General features: G+C 44.8%; 1 protein-coding gene across 3 annotated transcripts in view; it reads right to left on the reverse strand.

The window, feature by feature from the left end:
• The window catches only part of SLC7A2 (solute carrier family 7 member 2), a 574,284-nt gene that overhangs the window by 125,723 nt on the left and 432,532 nt on the right, over positions 1–16,029 (reverse strand). For all 3 annotated transcript variants that reach the window (XM_069631574.1, XM_069631576.1, XM_069631575.1), the window contains one exon: positions 7,950–8,172. In XM_069631574.1, the coding sequence (XP_069487675.1) occupies positions 7,950–8,172 (223 nt within the window). The remainder of the gene's footprint in view (positions 1–7,949; positions 8,173–16,029) is intronic.

The raw sequence follows: 16,029 nt of genomic DNA on the forward strand, positions 1-16,029 counted from the left end.
CAATATCCCTCCTAACTATACATGGCAAAAGGGGCCATGGAAAACAACACTAGATTATGCATTTGTCTCGTCTGATTTGGCATTGAGTGGGTGGAACTCTATTAGTAAAACCCTTGGATTTAAGTGATCATTCTGTAATGGTGTATAAAATGACTCTACTCCCAAAGAAGGAGGAGAACACTAGGCACCTCGCGTTGGAAATAAATCCTAGAAATTGTGAGGTTGAATGGTGCCCAAAACTGGCAAGTGCCTTCGATGAGGAGATTGCTGGCTTGACCATAGAGAGGTTGGCCTTTCTATGCTCTCCCGAAGGATTTTCTTCTACAATATGGGACGTTTTGGGTAGTTTAACTACAGACAAAGTTTTGAAGGGAGGGACACGGAAAGTGGGTGGTACTCATGGTTTTGACTTAGAGACACAGGCTCGCAAAAAAAAAAAATAATGTGTAGGGAAGTTGGGAGGATAAAGAAGGTTCTCCCAGTTGGTTATGAGAATGAGGTCCGTAGGGTAAGACAAGAGTACAGACAAGAGGTCAGAAAGAGTACAGAAACTGGACAAAGGGAAGGCATTGTATATTAATGATGCCGAAAAGATGTTGGCTTGTATGTCAGGGAATAACTCGGACAGATTTTGGCAACTAATTAAGCCTCAAGGTACAGATCGCTTTCTGCATTCCCATTCAAATTTGGAGGAAACTTGGGTTAAGCATTTCACTGATCTGTACATGAAATTGGGGCATAATGGGCCTCCAGTGTGGTCGCAGACCAGGTGGAAGGGGGCTATTAAGTGGTATTTGGAGGATATTGCTTTTTTGATAAAAAAAGGAGCAAGCAATCTAATGCTCCAGGCCCTGATGGCCTATCCAATTTGACATTTAAAGCAAATTAGGACATTTGGTCCAAATGACTGTCAGATTTATTTGTAAATATTCTGGCCAATAAATAATTCCCTGAAACTTGGTCTTCTCCTTTATTTTATAGACCTATATCACTTTTGGACGCCTCTAATACATTTTGTTGCTAAAATGATGCTTAAAGAGGTCCAACAGTGGGCGAGCGAGTCTAACTGCCTGGATCCCTTTCAGACCGGATTCCGACAGGGCATAGGTACCGCCTTAAATAGCTTTGTGCTGGACCTGCTTGCAGAGCAAGCAAAAGTTCAAGCCAGACCTGTGTTTTTGGTATTTTTGGATATTACAAGGCCTTTTATCATGTAAACAGGGCCTTGCTATGGAGAAAATTGATGAAAGGTGCTGTCCACTCGCCCTGGTGGGGATACTAGAGGCAATGCTTGTGGGCACAAGGATACCAGTGAGACTTCACGCATCCGGAGGATACACATCATGGACTGAGACCAATAGAGGCTTACGACAGGGGTGTGTGTTGTGCCTTTTCTTTTTTGTTTTTATTTATTAAGAATATTAGGTCACTTGAAGAAAGTAAGAACTAATTCTCTGAGGTTGGGTGAGTTGAAAATTTTATATTTATTGTATGCGCATGATATTGTGATTTGTGATTTGACACCCATTGGTCTTCAAAGAGCTTTGAGTGCAGTTGAAGAGTTTCTAGATAGTTTCGATTTGTCGATAAACACAACGAAATCCAAGGTACTAGTGTTAAAAGGGGGAAGGAAACAATGTAAAGTGGTACCATGGAAATTAAACACTGTTAGCCTTGAGGTGGTCAACAAGTTTAAATATTTAGGGACGCCTGTTTATAACAATCTGGACGGGCCCGAGCTTTTGTCGGATCTCAAGGCTCAATTCTTGGAAGCATTGGTGAAGTTGCGACATTTTGACACTAAATTCAGTAGATTTTCAGCCCTTCCAATATTAAAATTGTATAAGCAACAAATGGTGCCGAAACTAATATACAGAGCTCAAACAAGGAACGTGCAAACTGAATGGCCTAAACTGGAGGGACTAATTTGGCGAGGGGCCCCTGTGCTTACCCCAGTCAGTCCCATTAGGATACTCTATGAACTGGGACAGCTCCCCATTCAGGCTATGATTGACTGGGGGAAGCTGCAGATGTTTGCAAGTATGTTGGGCCCTCTGGCTGCTTCAATCTACGAGAGTCTAAATGTTGTATAGAAAAAAGGCTCATGTAAGGTCTTGGTAGATTGGGGTTCCGAGCGTCTAAAGACATTACAAACAATAGGAGCATCTTTGGAAGAATTGGGAGCAACGCCTAAATTGGTTAAGAAAAAACTATCCAGTCTAAAGCATTTATGTGAGCATTGCCCTAGTATGTGGATATTGAGGGTTCAAACACTACCCTTGAATGTTATGCCTATAGAACAGGAGCTGTGGAGGAGGATTTTATATTCTAAAAAAAAATGTGTTTTTCTCGCTTATTTTAACGTTTTTAAAGGCATGTGCAGTGGATTTTTAAGTAATTTATTCATTGAAGTTTGAAGTTCATGAAATTAGCCTAAGTAGTTATGAATATATTTATTTATTGTGGAATTGTTAATGTATTTGATGTGATGAATTGTTATGATTGTTTTGTGTTAAAAGTACAAATTGTACTATAATACACAATAAATAAATAAAATGCATATTTTTAGCACAGCAACTAAAAAGTATCCACCTGTCCAGCCTCTATGCGATGCTAAATAGTCATCATTGTAGTCAGTGTGATGAATCCGATGTGTCATCACTGATTTCCCGGCGCTGACCTCCTTCCATGTGGCCAGGGCATGGCAACTGCTACCTGATCCTGACCCTGTGGTCGGTGTGAAGGCATCATGAAGTAGATACAGACAATAGGTTCAAGTTTGGTTCACAAATGTTTTATGAACTTAAAAAGCAGGATAGAGTATGGCCCGACTTGCCCTAAGCTAAGGTGGGATTTCCCTACCTAAAGAAAACTAAATATAATCTGTGTCAGGAAGTCCAAATCAAATGTCTGTCTGTCCAAAACATATGCTTGTCCTCACAACTAACTGTATAAAATGTGTAGGGATGTCAGCATCAACATTAGTAGTGTTCAAAACAGAGTTCAAAGCTTCTTCCAGCTTTTGGCTTGTAATCAGTTTCCCCTTCCCCAAGTTCAAAATAGTTCACAAGGCACTGAGGGGGGAGGGGGGGACAGGGAGGGTTCCCTTCCCCATGAGATGAAATCTTCCAGCTTTTCATAAGCAACACAGTTCCTTGGGACACTTCCCAGCTCTTTTTCACTATTTCACATAGGTAGTTGAATTTCTTCAGCTCAATTTCTTAACTTCAAAATCACATAAGAGGTTGTTATAAAACACAATCTTCTTAATAGATACTTTCCGTAGCTTTCCCATACAGAGGAGCACTTGGTCTAGGCCCGGTGTCGGACCACCCAGTCCACCCATTACTGGTCACGCAACCGATACCCCTTCTTGGCTGCTTTCCATTAACAATATGCCACTGCTTCAATTTAAGAGTGAGGCTTGATTTATTCACCTGTGTCACACTCTCCCGACACTGTAGCGTGGCTTGTTTGGGCACCATGCACTTGTTGCACTTTCTTGCCAATGCAGGTTTCCTCATAACATGCAGCTCCTTGAACTCTTTTGGCTATTGCCAATGCTAGTTTTATCATATAGTGCAATTCCTTGAAATCTATTGGCTTTGGCCAATACTTGGTTTCTCATTCCATACCCTTCTTGGTATTCCCTTTACTTTGCCAATGCTTGTTCCTCGGATAATACAGTTCGTGGTATGTGCCAAATTCACCAACTTTCTTTCACTCAACCCAGTATTCACAAGTGCTCTAAACTTGCTTTCACTCTGTTCGGCATCCAAAAGTACTTATAATGCCTTTAATTTCATTCGGTATTCAAAAGTGCCTATAATTGCGTTCATTTCGTTTGGTATTCAAAATTACTTATTGCATTCACTTCATTTGTTATTCAAAACAATGTACATTGCCTGGTTTGCACATTCGCCTGCCAGCCCGGTGGTTCCCCTTCCTTGCACAGTCACTGGTCGGAGCTTACGGCGCTGCGAGATCCTCTGCTACTGCGGGGCCTCGCCTTCCTGTGCGGTATCTCGCTTCTTCTCCGAGCGGCTCTGCGTGGCATTGCTCCTGAAGCAATTCTCCAAGTGCAGGTCAGGACTCTTGCAACCGTTTTGCTTGGTCAAGCCGGTCTCCTTCTCACGGTCTGCTACCGGCCTCCAGCGTCCCTCAGCTTCGCTTCCTGGTGCACAAACTCTACATCTTTAAAATGGTCTCGAGCTCTCCCCCCTGCCACACCGCTGATCCGGAGTTGCTTTCCCAGCAGCTGCTTCAGCCTCCATTTCTGTTATGATTCTGCATTTTAAAGTTCCCGCCATCATGATTGAACCAAAAAGGAATAGACCGCTGACTGCTGAAGCGGCTCTCCTGCCTTACTCCTGCTGTTGTCCTCCACATCTCAGTACCCAGCTGAGGTCTATATGTGTGTGCATATTAAAATGAGGATGTGTTGCTCTAGTTGGTCTCTTCCTCGTCCCAGTAGAGTATTGTTGTGTCTTTTGGGAATGTTTTAGTGGAAGAACAGGGAAAGGGCTGACAATAGCATATGAAGGCTTGTGGGATGGAAGGTTCATTATGAAAAGGGAATGGGGGATACCATGGCTCACCTAAGGACGTCCTCTCCCCACTCCCCAAGTTCCCTCCACCCAGGTGCTACTCCCTCATGTATCCACCCCCAGGGTCAGAATCCAAAAGTGATGGCTTTTCACTGGCCACCCGAGAGGAGGATACAGGGAGGGGGAAAAGAAGTGAGGACGCCCTCAGGTACCTCACAGCGGCTATATAATGGAGGATCACATGGGGGGGAGACAACCTGCGGGGAGATGTCATGGCTTCATCGGGGGAGACATGACATCCTCCATTTTCCCTTGAAAACAACCCTCCCATATACAAAACCCTCATGGCCTATTGTCATGCATCTACTCCTTCTTCTATGCAGAATAGGGAAAACCTTTTCACCAAGCCTATAGACTAACCTTACAACTTTTGTCTGCCTTGTAAAACATTTGAAACCACCTTTTACAGTTCCACCTATCAAACATCCAGAACTGAACTGCCATTGAAAACCTTTGAAAATGTTTATCCAAGATCTTTGAATCAATTGTCAACAATGGAATTCATTTTCCAAAATTCTCAAAATATTGGGACGAGGAAGAGGGATTGAGCAATGCAGAGCACAGGAGGCTACAAGCCCAGGAAGCGCTTGTGTTGTTGCTCGTATACACCTGTGCCGGGGAAATTTAAGCAGCAGAAGCAGAGAGTCGAGGTCTGCTGCTGTTGCTATTGGCAGGAGAGAGCTGCACCTCTCTGCGAGGAACAAGAGACAGAAAGGCTGGGACCGGCGTGGTGGAGCCAGGTGGCTCACCAACGAAGGATGAAGAAGCTGCTGCACCAGGACATGCTGTGGGAATGCCAGATGACCATGAGAGACTCCTGGGCATTTGCAGGTGACAGAAGGCAGAGCTTCACTTACCAGAGTCAAGGAGGACGCAGACGTGTCAAGTGGAAGCCGTGAGAGATGGAAGAATGAAGTAGAGAAGTACCAGGAATGCCAATAGTAGCTGGTGAGCCCACCCAGAGGCAGCAGGGACACCGGGGTGCATCAGCAACCACGGCGAAGGCAAATAATTGTGAGAAAAAAATTAATGGACGGATTGTACGAAGGGGGAATTAAACTACACACAAGCCCTTAATATGTGAATGCATACAGTGCAAATGCATGAGAAACCCAGATGGGATAATATATCAGGAGGATACATTATCCGACAAAATATATATGCAACTCTGGGAGCAGGCAAAGAACCCGAATGAACAGAAGTCCTGGCAGGAGAGAATACCAGGCAAATACAAGTGTGTGTGAAACAGATGCCATGGCACTAGAGTACACCATGCAATTAAAGGATTGTGTTGATTAGATCCAAAGAAGTCTTGATAAGGAACATCATGACTAAGAAAAGGATTGTGCTGATTAGATTCAAAGAATTCCTGAGAAGAAGTATCAGGACTGAGAAAAGGGATAACGTTAACCAGGGGAGAAGGAGCAACACCACCTGGAAGAAAAGTATACCAGGTGTACTGAAAGAAACACAATTACAAAGCCATTGTGTGTGCAAGTGTTGTTGTAGACCAAGAAAGGCCCAAATCACTGTTGTTTGAAAAACCTCAGTGAGGAAAGAAGAATCCAGGGGAAGGGAACCACTCTCTACAGCAAGAACCTTTATCCCTGAAGAACCCTTTGTGCTGGAGCCATTTATTCTTTCATTATAAACACTTTTCTAAACCACCCAAGGTTAAAGACATTTTTTTATTCACCTTAGAGTTAAGTTTATAGTGTGAGGGTCAGAATAGAACTTTGGGCACAGGACGGTTTTTGTTTGGACATTCTGACACACAGATCCTTTGTTTTGGTTTAGGTAGGGAAACTCCTCTTAGAGTAGGGTTAGAGAGGAATTTTCCCAACCCCTTTTATTTTCAATAAAAGTCTTTAACCAAAATCATGGCTAACCTGTGTCTGAGTTTCATTCAGGACTCCTCACATCAGGAAACAAAGAAGCGTGTGAAGATATGGGATGGATTAATGAAAGGTCCCTGCAGCACTTTGTAAACATAAAATCGCTTTGTCCACAACACCTTGGTACAGCACCAAATGGCTTTTTCAAAATACTGTGGATTCCTGGTAACAGCTTTTTTTATACCCAATCTGTCTAACAGTTTGCCTGTTGGCCCCTTTAACATGGATCTCCGGTTTTTACCCACTGAAGACAGAGGCTTCAGATAATGCTGTACCTCAAGGAACTGTGTGGATCTGAATTTTTCCATTAAAAAAAAAATGTAAAACCCTTGCCGCCATACTCCCTCCCCTCCCAACCACCCTATACAACGGACAGTGCCATACTCCTTACCCCCTGCTGGCTGAGGGCACTATCTGCATTTTGCATAAATGTGTATTATCAAGAATCTGTCACAATCAGTCACGTTTGCGATTCTGCATTCCGAAACGCATGCAAAATCCAGCAGCCACACTGGAACATCCAGAGCCTATGGGTTCAATGTGCTGACTGGGTCACTGCACATACAGGCAGCAAGATGGTGGCAGGAAAGGACAACAGTCTCATTCTTATGGGACTCATGGCTATACAAAGTCAAAATATCTTCAAAAGGAATGATCATCAACCTTAAGTAGACAAGGTTGTGTAGCAATGGACTAATGCATGCACGACAAAGCTCTCTGTCTTCGTGGTCGCAGGTTCATTCGGCCCTTCATCCTTCCAAGGTTCATAAAAGGAACACCATTGTGTTGGGTAATAAGAAACATCAATGTGTAGCCCCTTGGGGAGGAAGCTTGCCCTCTGATAATGCACCTGTTAAGATTAATTTGGGATTTATTTTTTAACAGTGAGCTGGAAGCATTAGTAAAAAAATAAAGGTTTGAATTTGAATCGGGATAACATTAAAAATTCAACTGCATAATACAGGGTTGACCACTGCTATGAATGTTAGTGGAATGGCAAGCTGTCTTTAGAGCTTGTCTCAATGTAAAAGTAATGTATCTGCTTTACAATGACGGTATGTATTCATACATACTGTCACCTGGAACCGACAGCTTGCAGTTCAGGTTTACAAACAAGTGTAGCACGTCATTTTGATTTTCACCATACCACTGGAATGTGGACTTGAAAATTGAAGGGTTTTTCAGACTTCTCCTCACATGAAGGAAGAACAGAGGTGAGGTACATGTATTTACCAATTTTGCCCGAGTCCCATGCAGAGCACTGAAAGTGGTCAATGCGTTAAAACTCTAAGTGGATAGTGTGTAGGATATCAATGGGTGTGAACGCAGATTAAACCTTACCCTGCACCACCTGATGTGGGGAAGACCTAATGGCAGACAACAAAGCCTATCGCAGATGTTCATATTCGAGTCCTATTCACCATGGCATGATGATGCTTAACTTTACCTTGTTGAGAGAGCGCAGAGGGATCCCACAGCTACGACATACTTTGCTGGACCCCATCCAACATACTCAAAGGCCACTGGAAGAGGGCTCTTCTCGTCGAGTAGGTAGTAGGGCATCATAAGAGTCAAGGCTGCAGACACCCCGAAGTAAGCCATGAAGCAGACCAGTAGAGACGTCACGATTCCGATTGGGATGGCCTTCTGGGGGTTCTTCACTTCCTCCCCTATGGAAGAGAACGGAAACTGGAAATGGATTGGCAGTCTTACCAATGGTGCACAGAGTGTTTGCTTCATGGTCTTGTGATTTATAAATTACGGCTGAACAGTAGCTAGAAATCAACCAAAATGTCGGTTACTTACACTTAACGTGCCCCCTTGAAAGGAAACGGGTCACCTGCACCGCTACACATGTGTGCAAGAAAATAGGTTTAATACTGGATAATGACATATGGTGCAGCGGCACTGGTTCCAGAGTGATTCGACTATGGAAATGGAGCAGGTCTTCACCAAATGACGTATGAAATGTATCTGTGGCAATTATGACACGTGGGACTGAAAATATGAAGTTGTGCACATAATAACTGGGAATTAGGTTTTTTGACATACATGATAAAACAAGCTTGGTTACTTTCCTCCACTAGATGTTTCATGTGCTTGTATTATAAGTGAAGATTTTTTCCCCCACCCTTAAGAGAAGAGAAGTCACCCCCCTCCATTCACCCCCCAGAAAGGAGAATGATTCATACCATAACGAGAGCTAGTAGATAAGTGAATCAGGCTCAGATTTGGATGAGTTTCCAGGCAAATCCCCATTGTTGAGTCAAAAAAGCAACCGAGAACTTTCCTGATTGGTTAAGGCTGAACCTAATCCCCTACCAGGCACATCCACTTCTTGCTAGGAGTTGCATGCCGTCGACTGTTTCTAAAGGAAGAGACTGGAAAAGCTATGGAGCTGCCCATGATGGTTGAGAGGGGTTTGTGCAATGATCTTCCCTGGTGCTGGAGAATCATGAAGCCAAAGTAGGGTTCATCGCTCACTCCTATGGCGGGTTAGGGAGCCTGTTAAGGATGTCTGCCTCCACAGTATTTTATGGTGCAGCACGGACATGAACAAGGAAACTGTGGTGGGCTATAGTCCATTTCAAGGCACCATGACTGAGGGTCCTGCCATGAAGGATCTGCAGAAAACAATATTGGCGTTGGCTGCAAACACCAGAACAAGCTGCACCAAAAAAACGGAGCAGGGAATACTCAGAACCTTAACTTAAAATGCTACTGTCAAGGTGATATTGTTCTTGGTGCAAAGTCACAGAGTAATGAAGATTCGGGATCTACAAGGAATGCCACTTGTGGAGGCTGCACATCAGAGCTGCCAAAACCTCAAAGCCTTCTGGCATTAATGAGAGGAAGGTTGCATCTGCAATCCACGCATGCTTAGCCTTGTACATGCATAATAAAAAAAACATGGATTCTAGATAGCACTGATTCAGAAAAACACCCTGCAAGGGAGAGGACATCTGTCGGATAAGGTTTGCTCTTCTGCCTTGAAGACAGACATTGCCCTCTGGGGGAGCAGGGACCGGCTGCACACTGTTTTTTTTAATGCTCCAGTAAATTAATATCTGTAGTGTTGAAAAACAGCACAGACACGCCCTGAGTCAAAGAGAAAGCTAGATTCTGATTTTTTCCAAAGACACTTACAGGCAGCCGGGGCAGAAGTGAGGTGACAGAGCTTTGAATGTCTTATTATTCCTTTTATTTTCGGGGTTTGTGTGGCACGGACCTAGCCTCTGGAGGCAATAGTTTGCTGTACGTAAAACCGGAGTGGGGGAGGGCAGACATGCGTGTGGGCAATAACAGAGCAGTAGGGACATGGGATCAGGTACTACTAAAAGAACATTTACGTGAACGTTTGGGAGGGGACATGGAGGTGTCTGTGGTGTGAGGAGGAGAATAAATAACTTTTTGTTCTTTTCCAAATAGTATTTTTTGAAGGAAGTTGGAAATAACAATGATAAAAAAAGTAAATAGCATTCAAGTGCTCGCCATAAAATCTAGAAGAGCGGGACGGTTGACAGGCCTATTTTTGAGCTTTGCAGGGCAGAAGGCTGGGTACAGTATGGCCGGTATCAGAAAGCTTTATGATTAGTGCTTCTGTCTGGCCATATTGTATGAGTTGGAGGCGCTGGCGCTTGTAGGGGAGGATAGGTCAATAGGACCCCCCCTCCCACTGCATCTCCCACCCTGGTGAAGACCCATGACTCGTCGGCAGCCCACCGGCCCCCGGGCCCAGGTGGCAGGGCGGCTGCAGACCGACACGTGAGGCCGCACCACCACGTTATGTGGCAGAGCACAGACGCCATCTTGTACTAAGCCAACTCCATTTTGCTAGAAGCGTTCAGATCTAACCCAGGCAGAGCCAACATGCACACTGAAAGCTGCAGCTTGACCCCCACTCGACCACGCTCACAGAGCCCCACACTTCCCCCACCCCCTGCTGCATGGCAGATCCGCTGAGGACTCGTTCTCACGAGCCACCAGACACGAACAAACAACAAAATAAAACACTGTAGCTGTTAACCTTCCGCAGTACATCATTGCCCCAGCCATGAACAGGCACATTAGGAAGTAAGTGAAACCAGCCCAAAACCTGCATGCCCTGACCCTGTACCAAGCCCCCAGCGTTAGACTGTGTGGCGCCCTACACCCCTGCGTACCCCGAAAACTCTTGTAATGTGTAGAAACCATTTATGTAATATATGTCATGTTGACTAATGTTTTCCTCTAACGTGAAGAAGAATGGGTAAAGAGTAATATGCAACCGATATTGTTTATAATGTGAAGATGTACGAAGACTGGCTAGCTGATGCAATAAGCAATAACGTGTTGCCCTCTTTATACATACACCTGCCTTACACTACCTCACGTTCGTACGTCAACTGTAGATGTGAATTGTTGTGCTAAAAGGGTATGGCCCCCAGTTAGTATCCCTTCTAATGCAAATGCATACAAATCATTTTAGAGACCCCAACGTGTTGTTATTCGCCCCTAACCCAAGGGACAATACACCGTCTTGTGCAGGACGCCGCCCACAGAGCTGCAAGGCCATCTCCCCCTCCTCCGCCCAGGCCCTCCAGAGATAGCTGGTGTTCAAACAGCACAGCCTCGCCTCCCCTCCCGACCCTGCTGGACCCATTTCAAGCATCCGCCTCCCCCATGTGAGAGGCCGCCACAGCCTGACTCCATGACTTACGAGCTACCTGGTCCTAAATCCCACCGTCTCTCAGGCACTAGTCACATGCCCCCCACGGGCCAGTGGTATCTCCGCCGACCCCAAGTTAATGGCCCTCAAAAGGGGGGCGCCCACCCTTGCACCAACAGATCATAATACCATCCCTCACCAAACCAACCAAGACAGGGTGATCGAGCAACCGCTCCCATGCCCCTAACTATGCACATGGGACCAGATTGTTTGAACTAAAGGGGTCCTCACAACTGATGTATGGGATGCTTCAGATTGCTTACCAATGTTCCTGTCTGCGCATTGATCTAAGGTCAGTGCTTATCAGAATTACAAACCAACGGAAGCAGGAAGTGTGACGAATGGGTGTGAATGTGTGGCCAAAGGGGCAAATGTCAGTTTAGTTACCAATCATCGCTACAAGGCATGTCCGGCCCGGCACTCCACCCCGATGAGCCCAGCTGACCTTCCAACCCCATGTGGCGGAGCACCAACGTCAGCCAATCCTGGAGGAGCAACTCTCTACTCTGTATACCCCCTAGGCGACATCACCCAATCCCCACGATTATGTGTCCCCTATAGCATGCGTCACCCATGACGTGTTCTGGAAATAAGTAGGCCTGTCTTTGCTATTGTCAGACAGAGCGCTCTCAGAGTTTGCAGAGTCCTTTGCATGCCCTATATTGATCTATATAAAGCCCTTTTGATCTCACCCGCCCTTGGTCCTGGTCTCATTCCCCTCCTGGGGTGTGTCCTTTATTGCCTCTCACTAAGGGGGGTGCGTTTTCGGGGACGCTTACATTCATGTTCAACGTCCTTGAGGGCAGATTTTGGAAGCGTATGTTAAATCAACCTTAGGCAGTTGGTCCTCTATGCATATATTGAGGCTGGAACTTGGTTTGACTTCATTGAAGTCTTTGGCACTGAAGTGTAGAGGAGCGTTATATCTGAAATCATGAGCTTCCCCCTCAGTGTCCAGTTTTGAGTGTTCTTGCAGGGTACTATGGGAAGGACCTGATCATCAGGGGTCTCATTTTGCTTATTTGACATGATCAACTGGTGTTTAGCTGGTTATAATGGTGAAGAAAGTGAGGATTACCATGGGCTCAAATACGCCTTCCATCGTGTTGTGGGATTGGAATTGGAATTTTACACATTTAGAAAATCTACCCTCTTTTCAGATGGTGGGGCGGTTAATTTACAAATTCCTCTCACCACAAAAGTATTTAATGGAGTGCCCTGATTCGGAGGTCAGATGGTAGATAATACAACTACGTAGTAATCAACTGCCGGTCCTCTCAATCACGGGCCCTAGACACGGCTCACTTGTTCAGAACAGAATTTGCCATATTTGTAAATTGTCTTACATGTTGGAACTTGGGAATGTTTGCATGTTTCATTTAGGTGTTTTTGTGGGAGAGTATGATGAAATCAAGACTGAACATTTCTGGTCCTATTGTCTGAATTCGAGTTTGGTACGCCTACAGACTGCCTTAGACCGTGTGTGGGTTATAGTAGAGAAGCGTTTGAATTCTAATTTAGCATACATTATTTTACACTATTAAGATTGAAAATGCTGATTACGTTAAATAGTACCGATTTTATGTCTTTCTTTCACCGTTTTAAACATTTTAATGTATTGTTACTTTTATAAGTTTGATATGTGAAAAGTTCAATGTCAGCTAAACACAATAAAAATAAAATAAACAAATACAAACGTTTTTAAAAAAATGAAAATATTACACTGTCCAACCTTGATACCAAAATGTCACCAAATCTCGTTATTTGCACACAAAAAGGGCAATGTCTTACTCAGAAACGAGTGGAGCTGTTGTTACTTCATGTGATTGTAGGTACTCTGTAAACCTGTGTGATGAATCCCCAAGCCTCATCACACAGGCTGCCATTAGGTTTTATGATGTGCATGAACTGGAAGTATAATGGCACTGTGAACACTGGGAGTGTACTGCGACTGTCAAACTGGGAATATACTCTGTAAGACAAAATAGGAGTACCTGGGGTCAGTAAAACAGAAGGTATACTGGGATTGTGATAACGCGGGGTGTACTGACATTCCCTTGAATTTATCAGACTAGGAATATACTGTGTGGATCAAACTAGGAGTGTCTTGGATTAGTTCAACTGGAAGTACACTGGGATTGTGAAATTGGAGCTTTATGATCAGGGTAAATAATGGATTTATCAAATGTGGAGTAAACTGATATTGTCAAGCTGGTAGTATACTGGAATAGTAAGCTATGCGTACACTTGGTGTGTCATGCTGCAAATATGCAGAGATGTTACATTGCAAATATAAACACTGGCAAATATAACGCACACTAAATTGCTCTGGGGTTTTCATACAGTAGACAATCTCCTTATGGAGAGAATGGAGAACTTGGGAAAAGGTGCGTATTAAAGCTTTCGTGGCGGACATTGTGATCTAGATGAAACGTGCAGCACGACTCAATGATCGTATAGTTTATCTTAACAGTGAACTAAGATCCGAGAAAGACCCACGGCGCATGCTATAGCTCTGTCTCACTGGGGGCATGGCATGTGTGTGAATGAGCAATGAAGATTATCTTTTTCTGTCGATTGGTGGTTTCCGTGTGTCTGAAGCCTGGTAGGTATTTGTTGGTCACTGTTCAGGTTCTGATGGTTATTTGTTAGTCACTCCTGTTGTTCCGGGGAGAGAAGCAGGTCTCAGTTTGGTTCTCTGGATGTTTTGGATTGTAACTCCCTTCAGCCACAAGCAGCAAACTCAATGGTGAGGGATTATGGGAGCTGTACTGCAGAACATCTGGTGGGCCACAGGTTGATCACCCCTGCATGATCAAATGTAATTTAACTTCATGGTTTATGGCAGTGGAGTACAGTAAAGTGTATCCCTTTTGGAGGCCACTATAAAAGTAATTAATTCATATTTTATCACAAGCTTAATACCAGAGACCAGTCTCTAAGTGCAGGACCGGGATTCAAACCTGTGGTGCTCTGCGCTGCCTTGCTTCCAAGGCAAATTCATTGCCCTGAGCTATCCTTCTGGCCCCAGTAGAAGATTTCTGGCAAACAAAGATGCATGGATTACGCGTATTGTAGAAGATGGGGGTGCTGGTCCTAAATATTACAGTACTCACACGGATGCCACAAAGGAGAGATGCAGGACCATTTTAAGTTTAAAAAACTTGGCATTGATATAAAATATTCTGAAGCATTTTAAAGTGCATAGAACATGTTTTTTGATACATGGGCCTCATTATAAGTTTGCCGGTCCAGTAGTAATGGCACTGGTAAGCTACCAGCGCCGTTAATACTAGACCGTAAAACTACGAGTTGTGCTCGCGGGCGCCTGTGTCTCTGCCAGCTCTGACCTGGCAGGTGGACCGGCACCCGCAAGCACAGCATGTCGGATGCACCGGCACCATTCATGAATGGTGCCGGTGCATCCGGTTTCCCCATTCCCATTGAGCCCTATGAGGCTCAATGGGAATGGGGAAGAATATTTTCCGGCGCCCGGGAATGGGGGATTACCGGGTCCAGCAAGGGCGTAATGACCCGGTAATTGCCCATTCCTGGGCGCCAGAAAAATGTGCAAGTTTGACTGCAGACTGCCGGTTTTACCGGCAAGGCTACCGCCAAACTTATAATGAGGCCCATGGATTCAAATAACAATTTTTACATCTGCGCCCTCCTCCCTTAAATATTAAAATCCCACAGTAACTGTTGCAACTTTCTATTCCAGTGACCCACATCAATTGTTTCTCATTCGTATTATATTACCATACGTGGTAATATAATATACGCATTTTTAATTCTGGCTATTAAGTGGTGGTGAAAGTACTGCCGAGCCAGAGGTGTGAGCTACCCATACCTATCAGCTCTACAATGGAACGCACTGCCACCACCCCTGAGAGGAGAAGTCTCCCACTTAGCATTCCCCAAATCTATGAAAACATTGCTCTTCACTTAAGCCCCGCCCAAAAACTCACTGACAAAGAAACTGACCTAACCCCTACACCTGTGCAGGATATCAGTATGTATGTATCCTGTTTTCTGTAGTAGCATTCTCCGTCAATGAACTGTATTTCTTTGTAATCCTGTAACAAAGCCTGCCAAAGGTAACAGTGCCGCGAGGCCCTTGGGCTGCATGTGCGCTATATAAATGTAAAAATAAATAAATAAATACTACCTAAATGACGCAACTACTGCCATAGGAGGTGAAGATATGATATGATATGGCATTTATAACGCGCATATACACAAGTGTTTCAAGGCATGACGAGGCAAGGGAGGGGAACAAAGGGATGACAGACACCGGTCCTACTAGGCCAGGTGTCATTCAGATTGCGCAAGTGCGTGGGAAGGGGGCAGGGACAGTGCAATACATGGGAATAAATAATACCAATAAGTAAGTGCCAGCATGTGGCAAGTGCATGGTTAAGGGCAGGCATCAGGTGTCAAGAGCTGGAAGGGGGACTGTAGGAATACAGAAACAGTCCCCAAGTGTGGGGGTTGCCAGGTGGGCAGTGCAGATGTGTGACGCTTGGCGGGGGAGGAACCTGGGCCCGCGATCAGAGGGTGTCCAGGTATCCAGTGCGGTACTGGTTACAGCCAGAAGGTCAGCAGAGGAGAGGCGAAAAAAAAGCAGAAGCAAAGAGAAAGGTTTTGAGGTGCTTCCGGAACCGGAGATGGTTCTCCTCAAGTTTAAGGGAGGCAGGGAGGCTGTTTCAGAGGGAGGCCCCACCTGAAGAAAGTGATCTAGCACTAACTCTTGGAGAAGCGACTGACCCTGAAGGAGTTGGAGGTGGATGAGCGAAGAGCTTGAGAAGGAAGATATTTG

The sequence above is a fragment of the Ambystoma mexicanum genome, chromosome 6q (genome assembly GCF_040938575.1).
Source record: "Ambystoma mexicanum isolate Mex_15411 chromosome 6q, UKY_AmexF1_1, whole genome shotgun sequence".
Lineage (NCBI taxonomy): Eukaryota > Metazoa > Chordata > Amphibia > Caudata > Ambystomatidae > Ambystoma > Ambystoma mexicanum.